The sequence below is a fragment of the Mirounga angustirostris genome, unplaced genomic scaffold (assembly GCF_029215605.1).
Source record: "Mirounga angustirostris isolate CCGP_5_RB_7025 unplaced genomic scaffold, mMirAng1.0.hap1 SCAF_11, whole genome shotgun sequence".
NCBI classification, from domain to species: domain Eukaryota; kingdom Metazoa; phylum Chordata; class Mammalia; order Carnivora; family Phocidae; genus Mirounga; species Mirounga angustirostris.
In genome coordinates this window covers 96,498,716-96,521,768 of record NW_026991719.1, presented here as the reverse complement: position 1 = coordinate 96,521,768, position 23,053 = coordinate 96,498,716, and the positions used below count along the sequence as shown (strand labels likewise).

Genomic DNA, 23,053 nt, shown 5'->3' with positions numbered 1-23,053 from the left:
GGTTTCGGTTTTTAAGTAGGTTAGATCCCAACGCTCCCCAAACAATCACAATCAGTCCTTCCCCCACACGTCTCCCATACACACTCACCAATAGTAGAGAGTATAGTTGGTGTCTGGACTTGTATTCCTTCCAGGGAGCCAAGTACACTTCATGTAGCTCAGGTTGTGCCAAACGCATTGTAGTTCAGTCACAGCAGACTCGGGATCACCTAGAAGACCCAGCCAAGGGTTTAGGATGCTTCTTTCCCTGTGAGCCAAACCCGCCAAACCCTCTGGGGCATGAGGGATGGTGAGAGTGTTTTACCAGAAAGCCAATTCCTAATTTCTCATACCATTTTACCCAGAAGGCACCCAGGATGGAGAAAACCCAAATCTAACTTGTTACAACTTTCTCTCTCACCTCCAGATCCCAAGAAAATATCTTTACTATCACTGAGGGACCCTAACTTTGTATTCCTAACTGGAGAGAGTGTTTCATGGTCAAATAATATTTCAGTGGTAGGAAATGAGTATGGCATTCCTAAAGGAGTGTGAAAACACAAACAACCCATATATCTACCTGTCTTTAAAGAAAACAAGTCTATTGAGTTAAAATTTACCTTCCTGTCTTTTGACCAATACTAACACATGTTGTTTTTTTAAAGACGAAACAAACATTCTTCCTGAAGCAGCTTGGGGGAAAGTCAGCATTAATACAACTCTTGGTAGTTGTTTACTGTGTGTTAAGACTTTAGGAGCCATATAATCTTTATCATCTGAAATCCCTACCTTTATAATATAGCCTTTTGAGTTAAGGCATCATGTCCGGATTCTTGAAGGAGTATTATCCAGGGGCATCATCAACCATTTTAATGTCATAGTACAATTTAGGCTTTTTCGTATTATTTATTAAACTTCTAAAGAAATGAGAATGGGGCGGTAAGTTGTTTCAAACCAGGCTCCCAGCCTTGTGGCAGTACTGAATTTTATAGTTTTACAAATGGGACTTCATATACTTCTGATCCGTGCAAGGCAGGTAGAGGGAAAGGCCTGGAGAACGGGCCACATAGTGCTAAGGTTTGGAAGTGGGAGAGATGGGACCCTCCAAACAAGGGGCAACATGGGATTACTAGATGATACGCATGCAGCCTTTACGCATTGCCGGGCGCTGTTCTAAGCCCCTCGCCTAGACTGACTTCCGTAACCCTTTCGACAGTCCTGGGAGGCAGGTGCTATCATCAAGCCCATTTTACAGCTGAGCAAAGCGAAGTAGGGAGGGGCTAAGTCGTCTGCTCAAGGTCACGCAGCTGTTCCCTGGCAGCACTGCGACTTAAGCGTGGACATCCAGGCTCCAGGAGCCCTGCCCTCCATCAGGATAAGCTCCTCCCTGTACGCAGCCCAAGAGCCAGCAGGACCTGGGTGATGGGCAGGAAGGGGCCTGGGGGCCAAGGCCCAACCTGCCCACGTGGCCACATTTCCTAGGGCTCGTCCTGAACTGGAGCTAGGCCAGCAGGCCCGTTTTCCTTTTCTAACATCTTTCCCCCAATACATCTTGTCTATCAAGCTAATCTTTCTGTCGAATGAGGAAGACAGTATTGGGGGGTTTTCTTAAGGCACTGGACCTGTAATCTGAAGACCTAGAGCAACCCACTCAGTTCCTTTCTTGCTCATAAAATGGGGCGGGGTAATAATCCATGCCTTGCTCGCTTCGCAAGATAAGCTTCTGAGGCTCAATTTAGGGGAGGATGTCTATATGTGTACATCACATGCCGAGTGATTAAATGCTCTAGAACTCTGAGGCACAGTTAGTCAAGTCGTGAGCACCTCGAAGGCAGGGACGTCCTCGTATTTATCACCTAGTACACGTGCCTGGAACTTATCAGACTCAGCAAATATTTGAAAACTGAATGAATTAACGAACACTGAACATAAACATATGGATAATTTGCCTTTCTCCCCCATGTACCAACAAACAGTGCTTTCGCTGGTTACCTTCCGGGGGCGGGGTGCACTTCTCCACCAAAATGCTAGGATTGTCACTTTCATTGGTGCTGCACTGGGACCCCACTTGCAGACAAATCCTCTCGTTCAGGGGCACTTCTTTTGAACGATGAGTTTCAGGAGCAATTTTCTAAGGTTCGGAAATTGTAAAAAGGTATTGCTCTAGCAAACATATAGCAAAACACTTAGGTAATAAAACATGAGCATGTTCAAATGTGTAAAAAAAAAAAAAAAAGGGAAGGTTATCAGATGGCACAGGTCAGCGACTCTCAACCTCGGTGATTTTGCTCTCCCTGCCCCCAGCCCCAATCCCGGGACCGTGCTTGACTGTCACAGCTTAGGAGGGCGCAGCCACTGGCATGTGGTAGGCAGATGCCAAGGATGCTACTGAACATGCCTCGGTGCCCAGGACAGCTTTCCCTCCCCCTATAGCAAAGAATTAGCCTGCACCAAATGGCAGTGGTGCCACCATTGAGAAACCCTGGTATAGATAAAAGACAATTTCCCACATTTTAAATGTATAAACATCATGACATTTGCCTATAAACCTACCATGCTAACACATCAACTGTCTAAAAGCAATTTTAAAGGAAACACAGTAAGATTAGCAAAATTAAATTCCTAGGGGCACCTGGGTGGCACAGACGGTTAAGCGTCTATTGGTTTCGGCTCAGGTCGTGGTCTCCGGGTCGTGAGATCGAGCCCCACATCGGGCTCCGCGCTCAGCATGGAGTCTGCTTGGGTTTCTTTCTCCCTCTCTCTCTGCCCCTCCTCCTTGTGCTCCCTCTCTCTCCCTCTCTCTCCCTCAAAATAAATAAATCTTTAAAAAAATTCATTTCCTAACTAGATGCAGTATACTATCAAGATCAAGGTAAAAACTGCTTTAAGAATCCAGTAATCCGGGGCGCCTGGGGGGCTCAGTCGTTGGGCATCTGCCTTTGGCTCAGGTCGTGGTCCCGGGGTCCTGGGATCGAGCCCCGCATCGGGCTCCCTGCTCGGCGGGAAGCCTGCTTCTCCCTCTCCCACTCCCCCTGCTTGTGTTCCCTCTCTCGCGGTGTCTCTCTCTGTCAAATAAATAAAATCTTAAAAAAAAATCCAGTAATCCTGGTCACTTCTGAGGACAGAAAGTAAAGGAGGCCCTGAGGACCAAAGAGAGACGTCATTAAACATCTTTCTGCACTGTTTGACCATTCTGACTACCTCACACAAACACAGAAATTTTAAACGTTGCTATATGCACTGAGTATACCACACTCTTATTCTGAAAAGTAGATGGGCTTGTGGAACTACAGAAAGCCAACTTATAGACGGCATACAGATACAAATCACAAATCTGGTCAGTATGACTCAGAATAATGAGATTAGAGGGCTCTTTAGGAAATTAACATTTCCCAAACGGACAGAGTTGGATTAAGAATGAAGCTGCTTTTAATCAGAGCTCCAAGGAGCTTCCTGTTTTGCAATGGTTTCTGACTCAAGTTGGAGATAGCATTTCCTTTTATATACGTGCTGATGGCCCTGAAGGGGAAGATTTGTCACATTTACCTCTATCTGCCCCCCTAAGGAGCTACTCTGCCATTTCCCATGCCTGAGGTCAGCTGAGCATGGGGGCAACTGTGAGATACTCCCAAAACCAAGACATAAGGATGCTCTGAGAGAGGTAGCTAGCAAACCAACAATTAATGAATCATAGCAAAGACATGAAAAAAAGTCACGTTAGAGAGACTGAATATCTCTTAGGCCCAGGCAAGACAGCACTCTGAAAAGGGAGCCAGCTGGTCAGCTCTGAAGAAAAGACAAACAAAGGTGTGTGAGCAAACTTCTGGCAGGGAGAAAAGAGGGGGATTTGGGCCCATAGACAATGAGTACTTCTGTCCACTGGCAAAGCTATGCCTACCTTCAATGAGACCTCTAGCTACTCTAAGCCAAGTACATTTGCACAACTAATTTCCGATTCCTTCACAAGAAACCTACTTATCATTTGGCTTTCTATATAGTTGCTGCCTACAGGGATGGAACACACCAGTTACGCCAACAGAAAGCTTTCTAGAATGTTTTTTCACCGTGACAGTTCTTGTGGCAAAGTAAGGAACTGGCCCTTGAGAGATGAATGTGTGCTGAGCAAATGAGGGTTCTCAGCCTGTGAAAGTGAAGACCAGCCCCAGGATCACGGTAACGGTGGCACAAAAGTTCCAAGTGCAAATTTCACCGTCACAATTTTACAAAGCTCAAGTCCTATATACCCCTGAAGGAGCCACCCTGACCCAAGGATCCTTGATAATTCTTGTTTGGAAGCAGCCTCTGTTCTCTGAAGATACCAGGTGGAACATGTATGGTTAAATGCCATAAATTAGAATCATCATGGGAAAAACCCCAGTTCTCTTATTATATTAGATACCGTTCCAGTGAGAAGGCTGAGGAATTTTATTACACAGAGATTTTTATTATAATCAAATTTTTTAAATTAAAAAAATACTTTAGTACTTAATCTGAACCTTGTCCTTGGGGGCATATAAATAAAAACTGAGAGGGGCGCCTGGGTGGCTCAGTCGATGGGCGTCTGCCTTCGGCTCAGGTCATGATCCCAGGGTCCTGGGATCGAGCCCTGCATCAGGCTCCCTGCTCCGCAGGAAGTCTGCTTCTCCCTCTCCCGCTCCCCCTGCTTGTGTTCCCCCTCTCGCTGTGTCTCTCTCTGTCAAATAAATAAATAAAATCTTTAAAATAATAATAATAATAATAACAACTGAGAAAAGAGACAGTGGGGGAAAAACAAAATCATTTTTAAAAATCTCTTTCAGGGGCGCCTGGGTGGCTCAGTCGGTGAAGCGACTGCCTTCGGCTCAGGTCATGATCTCAGGGTCCTGGGATCAAGCCCCACACCAGACTCCCTGCTCATAGGGAGCTTGCTTCTCCCTCTCCCTCTGCCGCTCCCCCTGCTTGTGCTTTCTCTCTCTCTCTCTCTCAAATAAATAAAATCTTTAAAAAAAAACTCTTTCAAAGTTTAAGGTAAACAATATTAAACTGGCATGAAGAAAAGGAGAAACCCCAGTTGTCAATGATCACCAAGTCCAGCACATCTCTATCAGACAAGGAACTAAATCCCTCCCGGCAGATCTTGATGAGATAAGGCTGATGGCTCCCACGTGACTTTCGGCTGTGGTGACTCATTCCCCTGGTAGCTGCTGTAGGACACTCTGCTCCACCCCTTGGGGAATCTGGGCTTCTTTGAAAATTTATCAAAAACCAAGGCCAGGGCGCCTGGGTGGCTCAGTTGGTTAAGCGACTGCCTTCGGCTCAGGTCATGATCCTGGAGTCCGGGGATCGACTCCCGCATCGGACTCCCTGCTCAGCGGGGAGTCTGCTTCTCCCTCTGACCCTCCTCCCTCTCATGCTCTCTCTATCTCATTCTCTCTGTCTCAAATAAATAAATAAAATCTTTAAAAAAAAAAAAAAAAAAAAAAAAAACCAAGGCCAGAGTCCTGAACTGGTCCCTCCCTGCTCAGGACCAATGTTCATTTGGCTGGATCACACCTTTCCCAATTCCAGATTCCTTTCTCAGTAGAAAAAGAGAGTTGGACTCAGCTCCTGCCTCTCTGGATGCCTGGATGGAGCAATAGCTAAATTTATTCACCTAGTGAGACTTGCTATCTCTGGGTGATAAAAGCGATCTAATCTGATGCCAAAGCACATAAATCAACATTCTTTTTAACAACAACAAGCCAAAAAACAAAAACAAAATCAAAACTTGATGCCAGATCCTCCTACTTGGCAGATTGGGAAACTAGTAGATATCGCTAAAACAATGGTGGAGGGCAGCCACTTAAAACTGACCTTGTGTTTTTATTTTTTATTTATTTATTTGACAGAGAGAGACACAGCGAGAGAGGGAACACAAGCAGGGGGAGTGGGAGAGGGAGAAGCAGGATTCCTGCTGAGCAGGGAGCCCGACGCCGGGCTCGATCCCAGGACCTGGGATCATGACCTGAGCCAAAGGCAGCTGCTTACTGACTGACCCACCCAGGCGCCCCTGGCCTTGTATTTTTAAAAAATCATCTATGAATCCCTATCTCTCGTGTTAATGGTCCTCCAATTCGAAGATTGAAAATGACCTCAAGGGTTTATCTCATTTAGCAACTTAGGATCTTTAGATGGTCGCATAAGCCCCCCTAACATGTACAAACTATCCGAAAGCCGTTCCTTCAATATGCTTCAAAGCACATATACGCCCCAGTTTTGTCTGATGATGGCAATGCTTTGTCTAAAGGATGGAAAGGGGAAAAGGAAATCACTCCTGCCGTTCACGGTCAGCCTCAGGATTATAAACTTCAAAAGGTTGGCCAGGAAATCTCCCATCATTGATTACAAGGGATAATCCGTGTTTATCACGAGTGGACAGCCATGAACACTGTCAAATGGCTGGAATATAAAGGAGCAGGCCTTAGGCAGAGGTCTCCCTTTGTGGTCTCCATCTGGTCTCCTCAGGGGCAAAATGGAGGGTAATATTAGGTTGAACCATATGACCTAAAAAAGCAACAATTTCACGTGATTCAACTTAACAATAATAATAAAAGCTGACAATTATTGAACGTTAACGTGGTGCCAGATGCGTTACAAACATCATCTCCTTGAATACGCGCACCATTCACACAAAGTAGGTCCTACCCCAGCATTTTACAAACAAGGAACTGGAAGCTCAGAGAGGTTAAGTGACTTGCTCAGGGTCACACACCTCCGAAAGGCAAAGAGGCAAATGTTCAAATCCAGTTCTGTCTAATTCCACTGCCTCCTAAAGCTACTTTCAAGTCTAAATGTCTGTATGTACACTGTGGAATGAGCCCCATTTCTAGGCTAAACTACCACCATGTCTACCTGATCGATCCTCGGGTGTGCTTGGCTGCCTAATGAATGTGGACCTGTTAGGAAAAAAAGGTGACCTCTCCTCAGTTTCAATGAGATACTTAGGCGAAGGACTTCAAGGTCTTTCCCAGAATTTCTCAAGGCTGAACTAGGAAAGTGGCCACCAAGAATCCAAATGCCTATGGCCCCTCCTTAGGAACAAGAGGAAGCCAACAGTGTGAAAAGGGGAACTCAACTCCTGAAAGCATTACAGGCTTCTTTTTGCGTCGACAGCATCTCTTTTTTTGTTTGTTTGCTTTTATTTAATTGAAGTATAGTTGACCTACAATGTGATATTAGTTTCCGGTGCACAACATAGTGATTTGACATTTATATACCTTACCCGGTGATCCCCGTGATAAGTCTAGTTACCAACTGCCACCACACAAAGTTATTACAATATTATTGGCTATATTCTCTATGCTGTACTTTTCATCTCCATGACTTATTTATTTTATAACTGAAAGTTTGAATGACTTAATTCCCTTCACCTACTTCACCCATCCTCCATCCCCTGCAACCATCAGTTTGTTCTCTGTATCTGTGAATCTGTTTCAGTTTGGTTTTGTTTGTTCCTTTTGTTTTTTAGATTCCACATGAGAGAAATCATATGGTATTTGTCTTTGGTTCCATCCATGTTGTCACAAATGGCCACATTTCATTCTTTTTTATGGCTGAATAATATTATATACATATAATATGTGTATATATATATATATATACACATCTTTATCCATTCATCTATCCATCTATCAGTAGACACTTAGGTTGTTGCTTCTATCCCTTGGCTATTGGAAATTGGCCATTGTAAATAATGCTGCAATAAACACAGGCGTGCGTGTATCTTTTTAAATGAGTGTTTTCATTTTCTTCAGGTAAATACCCAGAAGTGGAATTGCTAGATCATAGGGCAGTTCTATTTTTAATTTTTTTTTTTTAGATTTATTTATTTATTTATTTATTTGAGAGAGAATGAGAGAGAGAGAGCAAGCACATGAGAGGGGGGAGGGTCAGAGGGAGAAGCAGACTCCCCGCCGAGCAGGGAGCCCGATGCGGGACTCGATCCAGGGACTCCAGGATCATGACCTGAGCCGAAGGCAGTCGCCCAACCAACTGAGCCACCCAGGCGCCCCCTATTTTTAATTTTTTGAGGAACCTCCATATTGTTTTCCATAGCGGCTGTACCAATTTACATTCCCACCAATGGTGCAAGAGGGTTCCCTTGTCTCCACATCCTCGCCAACACTTGATATTTCTTGTCCTTTTTTTCCTAAGATTTTGTTATTAAGTAATCTCTACAGCCAATGTGGGGCTCAAACTTACAACCCCGAGATCAAGAGTTGCATGCTCCACTGACTGAGCCAGCCAGATACCCCAATATTTCTTGTCTTTTTGATACTAGTCATCCAGACAGGTATGAGGTGATTTATCTAATTGTGGTTTTGATTTGTATTTCCCCAACGATGAGTGATGCTGAGCATCTTTTCACATGTCTGGTGGCCATCTGTACGTCTTCTTTGGAAAAATGTCTAGTCAGGTTTAGAGAACCTCCTTTAAAATGCAAATACTTCGGGCGCCTGGGTGGCTCAGTTGGTTGAGCGACTGCCTTCGGCTCGGGTCATGATCCTGGAGTCCCGGGATCGAGTCCCGCATCGGGCTCCCTGCTTGGCAGGGAGTCTGCTTCTCCCTCTGACCCTCCTCCCTCTCATGCTCTCTGTCTCCCATTCTCTCTCTCAGATAAATAAATAAAAAATCTTTAAAAAAAAATGCAAATACTTCTGGGGTACCTGGGTGGCTCAGTCGGTTAAACTGCCAACTCTTGATTTTGGCTCAGGTCATGATCTCGGGGTCCTGGGACTGAGTCCCCTGTCGGGTTCCATGCTCAGTAGGGAGTCGGCTTGAGATTCTCTCTCCCTCTCCCTCTGCCCCTCCCCACTGCACTCTCTCTCTCTCTAAAATAAATAAATCTTTACAAAAATTAAGAATAAATAAAATGCAAATACTCCTGAGTAGCCTCAATTCTTCATCAGCGAACACCTGAGCCATAATTAACACCTCAGCAGAAAAGGGGCAAGAAAGGCAGATTAGCAAGTTTCCCTCAAGAGGAAGAACCTTTTCCATCCTCGCTTTATTAAGCTTTCACATACATTATTTGCCGTGTCCCAGCAAGCCAGGGAAGTGAGTAAAGCCATACTTTACACAGCAGGAAACTAAGGCTCAGAGAGGTTAGGTAACTCGCCCAGGCCACAGAGATAGCTGAGTGGTCCGCCAACTAGAACCCAGTTCTCCTGACTCTCCCTGCCGCCGAGCTGCATGAATCTGCTGATCTCGAAATTCACTGAGCCAAAGCCCTGTCACTAATAACAACTTCTCATTCAGCCTCCTCACAATCCTGGACAAATTCAACCCCAAATGTCCCTGACCTCCCCCTTCACTGAAAGAAGGCATAAAGATATAAAACAGTTTTGGACAGATGATCTGATGCTTTGAAGAACCTGTCAATTAGAAGGGGCTTCAAACCAATCAGGCCCGAGCGAAAATTCCGTTGAATAAGACTATCATAAGGAATCTGAAATGATCCAGTCCCGTTAACAAAAATTCACGTATGCCCGTTGACCACATCTGACTGGGAAGGCTGAATGTTCCCCTCATTTTTCCTCAGGCATCGGGAAACCTAGTCAAGCCTATCTGCCACAGACGTCTTATTTTTTCACTTGCCATGCGGCCATTTACTCTTGCGTTGCATGGTTCCTGCATATCTGTGTGCATGTCATTAGCAAGACGGTGAACGTGAAAGCTCCCTGAGAAACCGGAAGTGTGGTCTACATACGAGGCTACAGGCAGGAACACGGGAACACAGTTTAACATAATTATCTGTTCAGTGCCTAGTAGACAAAAGATATCTGGTAGTTCCTAACAGAGTAATCTCATCGCATTTGACTATCAGATAATGAGCAAATATTTTCAAATGTTTAAATGCTCAGTTTTTTTCCAACAGTCTTTTCAGCCATTTTCCCAGGTAAAATTGGGACACGACCCAAAACAAAATTCCCACTTTGAAGTAAGATTGGAATTCCGTTTATTCTTGGCTCCAATTCATAGTGTTCACTTTACCTCGTCAATGCAATACGTTCCAGAACACTTACCTTATCCTGCTTGTTGTCAAAATGACTAAAATACCGTAAGGTGCAATTCGGGCTGGCTCTCTCAGGAGGATCCCATGTCCAGATGACCGTGCAGAGGTTTTCAACAGAAACACTCAGATTTGTCACAGGTGGCTGCGTTTCTGCTCAAATCAAGCACAAGAAATAAATTTAGCAACATCAGCCAGTGCTTTTCAGTGGGCCACGTGAGCCATTCCTCCCAGTCCTAGAGGCCAAGAACACTAAAACTGAGTTAACCACAGCTAACATTTATTGAGCCAGGCACTGTTCTAAGTACTCTCCCCACTAATCCACTGGCTCCTCACAACCATCTGGCGAGATAGGGACTATCAACCTCATCTTAAAGATGAAATGACGGAGGTCAAGAACCATGAGTCACTTGCCCCATGTCCCATAGCTCATAAACGCCAGAGTCGGGATACAGACCCAGAAAGTGTGCCTCCAGGGCCACATTCTGAATTACTTGCTATAGTGTGGACACAGGGAAGAGTATAGTCTTAAATTTCCGCTTCCCTCCTGCAGGAATTTGGGGTTCCCTATGCTTGGGACCTACACCTCACTCGACAGAGCCACGTCAATCTCAGCAGTTCTGTGCGTGAGTTTAAGCAGCATATCTTTTCCTCATGCTTGCTAACGTGACCTGGTAACAGTTTTTAGAACTTTTCCAAAGAAGTCCTGAAAGAGATTTAAGAGTCCTTGTTGTTCCCTTGAGGTCTGACAATAAACAGCTGGGACTGTAGCCTTGACTAATCTGAAGAGGGAAGAGAAGAGGAGAAACTGGACCAGTGTCTCAAAAGTATGTTTCATTTGGAGAAAACCCACCACTGCCTCTACCAAATACTTAGTGACGCTACTATTTTGGACCAAGTTCTATCACCAGGGAAAGGAGTTTGCTTCTGCCCAACGCAGGGAAATACATAGAGCGGGGGTTGGGGGAACGAAACATCATCTCAAACTTTGCTGACAGCTCCTGTGACCAGGACGACCAGGACTGTCCCCCAGAAAGTGGATGAGGAGCGTACAGGGACTCTCTGCCCTATCTTTGCAACTTTTTTGTAAATTGAAAATCACTCCAAAATAAAGTTTATTAAATTAAAAAAAAAAAACCCTCCAAATGGTCCAACGTTGCAAGCAATCATTAGTAATTACTTACGAGCCACAGTTGTCTTAATTTGTCAATCCACAGAGCTGTATTTTTTACTCTATGCCAACACTCTGGAGTGCACTGGGCCTCTTACGGGATCTGTAAATACTTATATCATCACCTTCCTCTTTAACTGAACAAAAAATGCCTTTTGTCCCCAAACAGGAGCCCCACAGGCACTACATAGTTGGCATTTCCCCAAACGTCAGTTTTAGTCATAGCAGCCTGCAAAGGCCCTGGACTTTGGGTATTCATTCCCTCTTTCCCAACTCTTCTACCATTAGTTTTTCCACAAGGCTGACCAAAGGCCCAACTGTGGGCAGGAGCAGCCCACAGCAGGACCAGCAGAAGCAGAAAATTCCTACTGCACTGCATCAAAACCCAGCTAGTGTCTGGAAGCCCCCACGGCTCGGGCAACAGTGCTAACGTAAGGATTCGAAGCAATGACTAGCGAGTACAGCTACTCCATTTTGGTCTTTCTAACATCACGTGGATGAAACTTTGGAAGACAAATCATTTGTCAGCTATGGAGCCTCTAATAAAACCTTTGTTCCGGGGCACCTGGGTGGCTCAGTCGGGTGAACGTCGGACTCTTGGTTTTGGCTCAGGTCATGAGATCGAGCCCCGTGTTGGGCTCCGCGCTCAGCACAGAGTCTGCTTGAGATTCTCTCTCCACCCCTCCCTCCCCCTGCTCTTTCTCTCTCTCTCTCTCAAATAACTCTTTAAATAAATAAATAGTACATAAATAATAAAAAAAATAAAAACTTTGTTCCTCCTAAAGACTATAATCTACTTTAGGTGTCTCAGTCTTATTCTCTACTTTCCAGAAACAGAGTACAGCAAACTTGCTGACGCTCTACCTTCCTACCCCCACACAAAAATTAAAGCTCTGATAATAAAAAATATACTACCTATTTATGGTTCACATAAATCACACTTCAATCTTCAAGACTTATAAAATCTACTTTTTAACCTCAGTATTTTGATAGAACAATAGCCTGCATTATTTCCAATCTCTCCAATGGGTTTATTTTCCCCCCATCTGTTCTGAAGTGCCTTTTAGTCAAATCTTCTAATTGGTTTGCATTTTAGGACTTGTGGCTATCTGCCATCCTTTTTCTCCCCCCCAATGGTTCCTTCCATTTCCCTTGAGATTTTTCTACTTCTTATACTTTAAAATACATGCACGTGCACACACACATACACACACTTGTCCAGAAACTTTAAATACATAATCTCCAAACATTTAGATAGAAATGAATACGTGTGTATATGCATATAACACACTGAGATATGTACATAAATAAGTGGTGACTGTACTTCTTGTAAAGATCTCTGACAGCTCCTCATGTGTAAGACATAATATACTTTCAGTAGAGTGTAGGATTAAGAGCATGGACTCTGGAGCCAGACTGCCTGAGTTCCTGCCCCAGCTCTGCTACTTACTAGCTGGATAGTTACTTAACCTCTCTATGCTCTAGTTTTCTTATATGTAACACAAGGATAAAAATAATAACCCATCAAAAAAGGGTCATTTTGAGGATGAACTGAGTTAATACAGATAAAATGCTCAGAACAGTGCTCGGCCCAAAGCAAGTGCTATGAAAATGTTAGCTATCTACTTTCTTTTTGAAGAAACAAAACAGCTCTCAACAGTTGCTTTGGTTGGCTGTGGAACGTATACGTGCCCGCAGCCTGTGAGACAGAACAAGTTAGACCATTTCTTAGAGGTTGATCACTGCCTTCCGAAAAGGGGAATGGGCAGGCGGGAGGGACTCAAGTGGGTGGCTCCCCCCAACTCAACTTCAGACCTCAAGTGAGTCTGTATGGTCATGAAGCACAGCGTCCCATTCTACTTAGGAACTGACATGGTCCGTGCTCTTTCTAATAAGGCATGTTGATTAGGGATTCACTTTTGCTCTCCCCTACCCCATTCCAGGAGCTGGCAGCGGCATGCATATTCCGGGAAAAGTTAATCACAACAGTCATACATGAGTCACTGCCTCCTTCCCTTACATCTAGTCAGTCATCAATGTCTGTCCATTTCTTCTTGCAACATCTCTTCTAATCATCCCAATTACACCAGCGTGCTCTGCTGGGCCCCTCGAGGCAGGCTGACCCCAGTTAAGTCCCGGCCCTGGACAGGAGACACTTACAACACATCTTTCTAGCAGACATCTTCAACCCTGGAGCCCTGCATAGCTTTACATTCCAGCGATTCCTGTCACCCGGTCAGGTCTCCCTGCTTGCTTCTCCTCCGCTGTCATGTCCCTCGTGCCGTGCCCCGCTCAGCGCCTTCGTGGGCAAACGAAACTCTTCCGCCTCGACTGACTTTGCCAACACACCCTCCTGCCAAGCCGGGCTGCTCACTGCCCACAAAGGAACACCCTCTGCCCCCGCACTCCTGCGTCTCTGCTCCTGCTCTTCTCCCCCAACTAGGAAGAATTTCTCCACCCACTCAAATTCCACCCATCCTGAAGGTCTAGCTCAAGTTTTTACCACTTCCCGGCAACTGCCGGCCCTCACGGCTCTCCCTCTTCCAGACGCCTACAGTGCTTACGGTTTGGACCACGCGCTGTGGCCCTTATAAAGCGAGTCTCCAATATACGGTCAGTCACTTCTTAACAGATGACCTGGACATCTGTTCATGGGTCCCAACCAATCCTGCCCTGCTGCTCTGGGAGGTGCCCAGCTCCTCTCCCAGCCAAGGACTCCCCTCCCTTCAACAGAGGGAGGCAGTGAATACAGTGGTCAAGGGCATGAACTCTGGAGTCTGGCCACCGGGACTGGAAGCCTCGCTCCACTCTACCATAACCCACGAGGCCTGGAGCAAGGCTCTTTTTTTTTTTTTTTAAAGATTTTATTTATTTATTCATGAGAGACAAAGAGAGAGAGAGAGAGAGAGAGAGAGAGAGAGAGAGGCAGAGGGAGAAGCAGGCTCCCAAGGAGCAGAGAGCCTGATGCGGGACTCGATCCCAGGACCCCGAGATCATGACCTGAGCCGAAGGCAGACGCTTAACCATCTGAGCCACCCAGGCGCCCTGGAGCAAGGCTCTTAACCTCACCGTGCCTCAGCTACCTCATATACAAGATGGGACTCACAGCAGCACCTACAGGATAGGTTTTGTGTAAAGACGAAATGAAACAACGTTAAGTGAAAAAACTCACAACACTGCGTGGCACAGAGTATATTAAACACTATAGAATGCTAGTTGTGGTTATTAAGACACGCCACCACGTGGACCAGCAGCCTAAACAGACTAAACAAAGCTGGTAACCTAATCATTTTTATGAACACTGAGAAGCTTAGAGCTAGGAAGAGCCCTTAGAACTTACGGATCAGGTAACTGCCACGTGAGCACGGGGAAATGACTAGCCCAGAGCCCCACAGCTGGGAAATGTCAGAAAACTTAAGTCCCCTGTTTCTTTTTTTTTTCCTTCACCATACCTCCTTGCAATTCTATCAATATTTTTTTAAAAGATTTTATTTATTTATTCGACAGAGAGCACAAGTAGGCAGAGTGGCAGGCAGAGGAAGAGGCAGCCGGACATGGGGCTCGATCCCAGGACCCCAGGATCATGACCTGAGCCGAAGGCAGCCCCTTTTAACCGACTGAGCCACCCAGGCGCCCCTATCAATATTTTTTCTAATGGGAAAAAAGTTTCTGTATTCTAAGTAACCAAGTTACCAATGAACCGCTGAGACAAAACTGATTAAGTGGGGGGTTGCCGGGCATTATCTAGAAGGCCAGCTGTTGTTACAGCTGTTTGTGTGGGAGTCTGTAGGAGGGAAGGTGTTGGAGCAGGGCGGTGAAAATCAGGAACCCAATGAGTGGGGTGACCCTCAACAAGTCCCTTCCCTTCTCTGCACTGAGCTTCCTCATACGGGTTTAAGAATCCGATCTTGCCGCACGTAGGGGGCGGCAAGGATTATGCTGTACACCCTAAGGCTCTCCGAGAACCCCCAGAGCCTGGCTCAGAGCTCAACAACGCAGACGCTTGAATAATTATTAACTGGAAACTTCAAACCTGCCTCAGGCCTCCACTTTAAATGCCACCTTTTCAGTAAGGGCTTCCCACTTCACCCTATTTATAACGGCAAACCCCTTCCCGGCTTTGTTTTTCTTCCTTGTACTTGGTGCCATCTGACAACCTGATATTTTACTCCCCGCCTCCGCCCGCACCCCCCAACCCCGGGACTCTGCCAATAGCACGGAAGCTGTACAGGGCGGGACCTGGTCTGTTTCACTCACCCCCAGCGTCCTCAGCCCCTAGACCACCACCTGGCATAGAGCAGCCTGCATACGTTTTGTGGACTGAATCAATAGAGCGCATCAAGATTTCCCAATCAACACTTCAACTTGGGTTTCAAAGCCCAACACACTGGTGGAAATGCAGTGAGCAAATTGTGGGCGTCTGTGTCAATATGGTAATAAAACCTCTCAAATTTGGAGCCACTGTGGTCCCCCGACGTGGCCAGAAGGCCACTCGAGCCGGGAGCTGTCCGTGAGGAAGTCATTCTACTTTTCCCGGTAGAACTCTGCCCGGCTGATTGATGAAAAGCTGCCACACAGGGCGAGGGGTATATGCGAACTCCCTGGAGTACCTTGGCAACTCTCCTGTAAACCGAAAATTATTTCCAAATCTAAGGGCTATTAAAGAAAACAAAAAGGCCTTCACGCCGATGCTGCTCCGGGTTTCCCAAACGGATTTCCCGAACGCCAGAGGAGGCCGTGGCCCCCACGTCCTTTCTCCGCGAGCACCGGGGTCTTCGGGAGCTCCCTTCAACTCCACCCCCGCACTCGACCCGCGAGGTCCCCGGCAAGGAGCCCCGGGGCGATCCCGGCGCGCCCGGACCTCGGTCGCCAACCCCGCCGGTTCCTGGCCCCCTCATCCCCTCCCGGGCGACTTCCCGGGTGCCGACCCGCCGCCCTCGGACACCGCGGCCACTTTTCTCTCCCGCGCCTGGGCCCCGGGCTCCTCGGCTCTTCGCGACGATGCGAGGCAAGTGCGGCGGCGAGTCGTCCCGCTCCGCCGCCGCCGCCGCCGCCACGGCCGCCCGCGACCCGGGAACCCCAGCTCGAACCGGGCGCCGGAGGCTGCGGTCTCCGAGCGCGGGGCGTCGTGAGGCCGGCCCCCCCCAACCAGCGCCCTCCCTCGCCGCAGCCCCCGGCCCCCGTCGGCCGCGACCCCAGCCGCCCCCTCGGCCGCCGCCCCCTGCCGGCGGCCAAACTCACCGGTAGGCGCGGCGCCCCCGCCGCCGCCGCCGCCGCCGGCGCACAGCAGCAGCGCCCACAGCCCGCAGAGCCGCGCCGGCCGCTCCATGCAGCCCCTGTCCTCGGAGCCCGGCCGGGCTGCGGGGCTCGGCGGTCTCCGCCTCCTTCGCTCCCTCTCCCACTTCCCGGCTCCGCCGCCCTGGAGACTGGGGGCCGGCGCAGAACGCAAAGGCCGCCCCGCCCACCCGCCGCAGGTAACCCGAGCCGCGAGCCGCGAGCCGCGAGCCGCGGGCGTAGGGGGCGGGGCGCCGGGGTCCTCGCGCCTCCCGCGCCTGCCGCGCCTGCCGCGCCTGCCGCGCCTCGCGCCGCGCCACCCCTGGCCCCGCCGCCGCCCCGGCCGCTCCGGAGCCCGGCTCGGCTCGGGCCAGACTGGACTTCCTCGAGCACGTCGCGGCCCAGCCCAGGCGCCCGCCGGTCCCGCCCTCCGCGCGCCCGAGCCAGCCCCGGCCGGCGCCGCCTGTGCGCGCGGAGCTGCGGGACCTGGGTCGCGCCGGGGCTGCCGCCGTCCATCGCCCCCCGCCCCGGGGCCCCGGGTCAGGGCCACCGCCGGGAAGGAGCCGCGGCCTGGGAGTCCGGAGAGGCGGCTCCCAGTCGTCGGCCTCTAAGCCCCTGTTTCCTAAACTCTGACTCCAGCCTTCCTAATCCCAACCCCACCTCCCAGGATGGGCTCGGGGCCCAAGACCTAAGGGGGGACTTAGCAGGGGCGTGTTTGGCGAAAAGGCCGGAAGGTGTATTGGAAAGCTGGCAATACAGAATGTTGAGTCGGGGGGGGGGGTGGTGGTGGGGAGCAAAATTTTAAATGGGAAGGACGGTGCCATACTATGTCCAGTACTTGCATTCTGAAAAGCACACAACCAACTTTCTGCATTTTTCTTTTTCACAGGTTTAGAGTCAGACGGTGAGTCAGAAGGACACACAGAAAGTGAGTGACTATGAAGGTCGATGAGGCTGGGGATGGAGGAGAACGGGAACCCCTGTTACTTTCCTATTGCTGCTATAACCAATTACCATAAATGTAGTGATTTGCCACGGGGTTTTTCTTAGAGTTCGGGAGGTCAGAAGTCTCACTGGGCCAAAATCATGGCGTGAGCAGAGCTGTGTTCCTTCTGGAGGTTCTGAGAGAGAAGCAGCAGGGTTTAGCTTCTCCAGGCGGCCCAGGCCACTGCTCAGGTCACTTCTCTGATTCTGACCCTCCTGCTGCCTTTTTTCATTAATAAAAACCTTAGTGATTAGATTGGACCTACCAGATAATCCCCATCTCAGAATCCTTTATTGAATCACATCTACAGAGTCACCTTTGCCATATAAAGTCACGTATTCCCCGTTGGCTGGGACTAGGGCATGGACATCTTTGGGGAGGGGCATTATTCTCTCACCACCCCCCAAAAAAGGGTCAGATCTGGATGGATGATGAGACCCACTAACCCAGGTGTATTTTGGTTGAATTAAGCCAATGTGTACACCCGAAATCTGTCGCAAAAAAATATAGCAGTAAAAATGCTGATAACACCCCTAGTCTCCAGGCATGGGGATGTTTAACCTACCCGAAACAACGGCCTCACTCTGAGAATTATGGCCCTTGAGTTCAATAAATATTTACTGTCCTTCCAGGAACTGGGGTAGCCCCTAATTAAAAGCAGGCCCTGCCAACAAAGAGCTGCCACCAGTGGGGGGGGGGGGCTCTCATAAGGGCAAAAGCAAGGAACTGTGGGGCACAAAGAAGGGGCACCTTCTGGGAGAGAAGGAGCAAAGGAGGCTTCCAGGAGGCAGGCCTCCCTGTGCAGAATCTTGAGATAAGTCTTGGCATTCAAGGTTCAGAATCACTCCTTGTCTGCATGTATTACTGAATGATGTAATGTTTATGAAAACACTTTGTAAGCTATGGAAGCTGGTAGAACTGAGAGATATTACTATTATTTCTGAATCCCCTTGCAGATAGGCCAGCCACTTTCTAACCTAAGACCTCTCCCCCACCCCCGCTCACATCACCACACACATATATACTTGTTGACATTTGCTATAAACATTATACAGTAAGTTTATAATAACATTTCCAAAACGATTATGTCATCGGCCTTTTACGAAGTCTCCACTTGGAACAGGAGCCCCTGGGGACTGGCTTAGTGCCACCGTGGGCATTGTCTGGCACGGATTGAGGGAGTGCCTAATGAAATGAATAGTAATGGCAGCAAATGGCTAGAAAAATAAGGCTCACGACGGTCGTTAGCCTCCAGAAAAGGTCCCGAGAATTGTGAGAGTTGTGAGGCAAAAGACAAAGGGCAGAGGCATGACCATAAGAGTACTGAGCTGCTGACCGTGAGTACAAGTGTTCCAGGCAGGGGTGCCTGGGGGGCTCAGTCGTTAAGCATCTGCCTTTGGCTCGGGTCATGATCCCGGGGTCCTGGGATCGAGCCCTTCATCGGGCTCCCTGCTCCGCGGGACGCCTGCTTCTCCCTCTCCCACTCCCCCTGCTTGTGTTCCCTCTCTCGCTGTGTCTCTCTCTGTCAAATAAACACATAAAATCTTAAACAAAAACAAAAACAAGTGTTCTAGGCAGTCCCACTTCCTCTCTACCCTAAATTTTAAGCCACGTTTAAAAAAAAAAAAAAGGTTTAGGAATGCTCTCTCTTCAACATCAATCTTTTATTTGTAATTTCCGTGTACTTTTACTCAAAGAGCATCTTAGATTGAATTAGGCCACTGCTCTGGTCTGCGGGAGGATGAAGCCGAAGGGATGGGTTCCCAGGCATTGCAATAAACATCTCTTACTTGGGCTTTGTGTAATCCAAGTCACGATGAGTCCGCATCATGTTTAGCTGTAATTCGTAATTCATTGAGCCCCTGACGATTTGGGTGTGAGACTACCGATTGTCTTTCCTTTCGCTTTGGCCCTGAGGTGGCTGGAATTCTGGACTGCCCCAGGTACCTTGGCCGCTCCCATTGGCTTTTTGGATCTTTACCCTTTTCACTAAGGCTTCCTCCTTTTTTGTGAGTGGAGTTGGGAGAGGGCACAAACAAGAAAATAGTTGGGGAGAAAGAATGATGTTCCTCTTTCCAAAGTCAGCTCTCTTTCCAGCCAGTTAGAAACACCCTCCTGAATTCATCAAGGATGCAGACTTCAGCATATATACCAAGGGCTTAGCTAAGAATTCTGGCCCCTTAGGTAAAAATCTCACAAAGGGTCTTATGCCTTTTATCAGGCCAAAACCGAACAGATACTCACCACCACTGCAGTGAAAAGAAAAAAGGGAAACAGCAAATAGGGAATTTCCCTTCTTCTGACACTAAAGCAATAGGTCCCCACGAGGGTTGATTTGTCCTCTTCAGGAGACATTTAGCAACGTCTGGAGATATTTTTGGTGGTCCCCACTTGGGGTGCGAGGGTGTGCTACTGGTATCTAGTGAGTAGAGGTCAGGGATGCTGCTCAACACCCCACTATGCACAGGACAGCCCCCCCAACCCCTACAAAGGATTATCCAGCTCAGAATGACCAGAGTGCCAAAGTGGAGAAGTCCTGAGCTAGTGTACTCTTTGTTATATTTGCACTTGGCCCCTATCCATCCATTGTCCTCATGCCCACCAAAAATCAGTGAGAGGTTGACACTCAAAGTATTTAACCTTGACACATTCCTTTCCTGTATCTGGCGTGTGTGGTTTCCCCCGCCCAGCCATCCAGCCACGCAGGGCTTCTATCACAAGACATCTCTCACGTCAGTTCTCCCCCTTCCTCACCTCCACTGGTCTCTTCAGGTCCTTATTGCCTTTTCCTTACAAGGGTCTGCCCTTCTCCCCGCCAGGTGACAAATCTTCCCGATGTGCAGGTCGGATCATTTCACTCCCAGCTCAAGCTTCTTAAAGGGACACCTCCTCCCCTCAAATGCCACAAAAGGTAGTCTTGACTCCTTTGTCTGCCAGCTTGCTTCTTCATGACGGATTCCCCGAATTTCTCACAGTCCCCTCACCAGCCAGGCTCCCCCAGTCACTCCGCGGCCCAGCCCTCTCAGCCAACCGGCCAGCTTTAGGCTCAAAGTCCTTTGCAGGCAGTTTTGTTTGGCCCACATCGTGTTTAAATATATTTGGGTTTAGATACTAAACATGAAAAAAAAAATCAGGAGATTTTGCATGACACCCCGGATTTTCAGCTTCTCTTAAGAAATCAGAAGTTCTGGGGATGCCTGGGTGGCACCGTCAGTTAGGCGCCTGCCTTCAGCTCGGGTCATGATCCTGGGGCCCTGGGATCGAGTCCCGCATCGGGCTCCTTTCTCGGCGGGGAGCCTGCTTCTCCCTCTTCCTCTGCCTGCCGCTCCCCCTGCTTGTGCTCTCTTTCTCTCTGACAAATAAATAAATAAAATCTTTTTTTTTTTTTTTTTAAAGAAATGAAGATACCAGAAATTGGGGTAGCATTGGACCTGAGTTCCAGTGCACCAGCGGTCCGCGGGTGCTCATCAGGTGCTGCCACCTTAACAATGGGGCATGTGCTCCCAGTCGGCACAGGCCCCATGCTCCCTGGCCTGGCCTGCTTCCCCCACTTACCACTTGCCTGGCCCCCGTTTGTCACCTCTGATGATTTCTCCCTACAAACCTACCCTCTTGCTGTTCTCTTTAACCAGAAAGCTTTTCCGTTCCTCCAATGTCACATTTTTTAAGGTTCTTTAACCCCCAAATGCAAAATTCTTTACTCTCTCTCGACAAATGCTTCTACTGTAGCAATTAACAAAGAGGTTTGTGTGCATGTCCTGAGCTGCCCCCAGATTCAAGCTCCTGGAGGCCGGAGACTCTGCCCAGGGTAACTCTCGGATTTTCACCTACGAGGAGCTTTGGGGCAGTAATCTGACTGGAAGGGACAACCACCGGGGGGCTTGTCCTGAAACCATGTGCGTACAGCAAGTGTGGACACGCTTCTCTTACTTAGATTCTGAGTTTGTTTGGGGTGGCTCGAGCAAACACGCTGTCTGGCACCACAGAGAATGTAAAACTGAATGTGACGCGGTCAATGTCAGTGCCATACCACGCTCTCGGGGTCTGGGTTTCGGTGACTTGGAGGTTCTTGCTCTTCCGTAAGTGGTTTTCCTTGCAGGTTTAGTGCAGCTCACTCGGGAGAGTGCTGTTTGCACGGGGGCTCGGGACTGGATCCTCCGGCTTTCGCCTGAGGCTGAGAAGTGTGCTGCTAGGGTATCTGTCGGGGTCAGTGTCCTGAAGCCGATTGACTTCAGGTCTCCAAACTTTACAGTGATTATTAAATTGACTCTTGGATTCAACAGGGCACTCATGTGCTCAGGACCCTCCATGAGCCTCCAAGGCCCTACCCTAACCCCCCTTCTCAGGACTCTCTACAGCCTCCAAGGCCCTGCCCTACACCAGCTGCTCAGGAGCCTCCACGAGCCCCCAAGGCCCTACCCTAACACCCCTTCTCAGGACTCTCCACCAGCCTCCAAGGCCCTGCCCTACCCCAGCTGCTCAGGAGCCTCCACGAGCCCCCAAGGCCCTACCCTAACCCCCCTTCTCAGGAGCCTCCACGAGCCCCCAAGGCCCTACCCTAACCCCCCTTCTCAGGAATCTCCACCAGCCTCCAAGGCCCTGCCCTACCCATCTGCTCAGGAGCCTCCACCAGCCTCCAAGGCCCTACCCTAACCCCCCTTCTCAGGACTCTCGACCAGCCTCCAAGGCCCTGCCCTACCCCATCTGCTCAGGAGACTCCAAGAGCCCCCAAGGCCCTACCCTAACCCCCCGTCTCAGGACCCTCCACCAGCCTCCAAGGCCCTGCCCTACCCCATCTGCTCAGGAGCCTCCACGAGCCCCCAAGGCCCCAACCTAACCCCCCTTCTCAGGACTCTCCACCAGCCTCCAAAGCGCTGCCCTACCCCATCTGCTCAGGAGCCTCCACCAGCCTCCAAGGCCCTACCCTAACCCCCCTTCTCAGGACTCTCCACCAGCCTCCAAGGCCCTGCCCTACCCCATCTGCTCAGGAGCCTCCACGAACCGCCAAGGCCCTACCCTAACCCCCCTTCTCAGGACTCTGCACAAGCCTCCAAGGCCCTACCCTAACCCCCCTTCTCAGGACTCTCCACCAGCCTCCAAGGCCCTGCCCTACCCCATCTGCTTAGGACTCTCCGCCAGCTTCCAAGGCCCTACCCTACCCCATCTGCTCAGGACTCTCCACCAGCCTCCAAGACCCTACCCTACCCTGCCTGCTCAGGACTCTCCACCAGCCTCCAAGACCCTACCCTACCGTGCCTGCTCAGGACTCTCCACCAGCCTCCAAGACCCTACCCTACCCTGCCTGCTCAGGACTCTCCACCAGCCTCCAAGACCCTACCCTACCCTGCCTGCTCAGGACTCTCCACCAGCCTCCAAGGCCCTGCCCTACCCCCCAAGGCCCTGCCCTACCCCATCTGCTCAGGAGCCTCCACGAGCCCCCAAGGCCCTACCCTAACCCCCCTTCTCAGGACTCTCCACCAGCCTCCAAGACCCTAACCTACCCCAGCTGCTCAGGACCCTCCACCAGCCTCCAAGGCCCTGCCCTACCCCAGCTGCTCAGGAGCCTCCACGAGCCCCCAAGGCCCTACCCTAACCCCCCTTCTCAGGACTCTCC

General features: G+C 49.2%; 1 protein-coding gene and 1 long non-coding RNA gene across 3 annotated transcripts in view; one reads left to right on the top strand and one right to left on the bottom strand.

The window, feature by feature from the left end:
- IL13RA1 (interleukin 13 receptor subunit alpha 1) overlaps positions 1-16,784 on the bottom strand; it is a 58,210-nt gene extending 41,426 nt beyond the window's left edge. Inside the window, exons 1-4 of one of the 2 annotated variants that reach the window (XM_064574502.1) lie at positions 16,422-16,784; positions 10,023-10,162; positions 1,972-2,110; positions 89-209 (exon numbers count right to left, since the gene is read on the bottom strand). In XM_064574502.1, the coding sequence (XP_064430572.1) occupies positions 89-209; positions 1,972-2,110; positions 10,023-10,162; positions 16,422-16,509 (488 nt within the window). In that variant the 5' untranslated portion in view covers positions 16,510-16,784. The remainder of the gene's footprint in view (positions 1-88; positions 210-1,971; positions 2,111-10,022; positions 10,163-16,421) is intronic. The other variant, XM_064574501.1, reaches the window with a different exon arrangement.
- Positions 16,785-17,334: 550 nt separating this feature from the next.
- On the top strand, positions 17,335-21,814 carry LOC123841852 (uncharacterized). Its single transcript, XR_006790308.3, has 3 exons — positions 17,335-17,382; positions 20,259-20,350; positions 20,836-21,814. It is a non-coding gene; the product is annotated as an uncharacterized LOC123841852 (long non-coding RNA).
- The last annotated feature ends 1,239 nt before the right edge of the window (positions 21,815-23,053 follow it).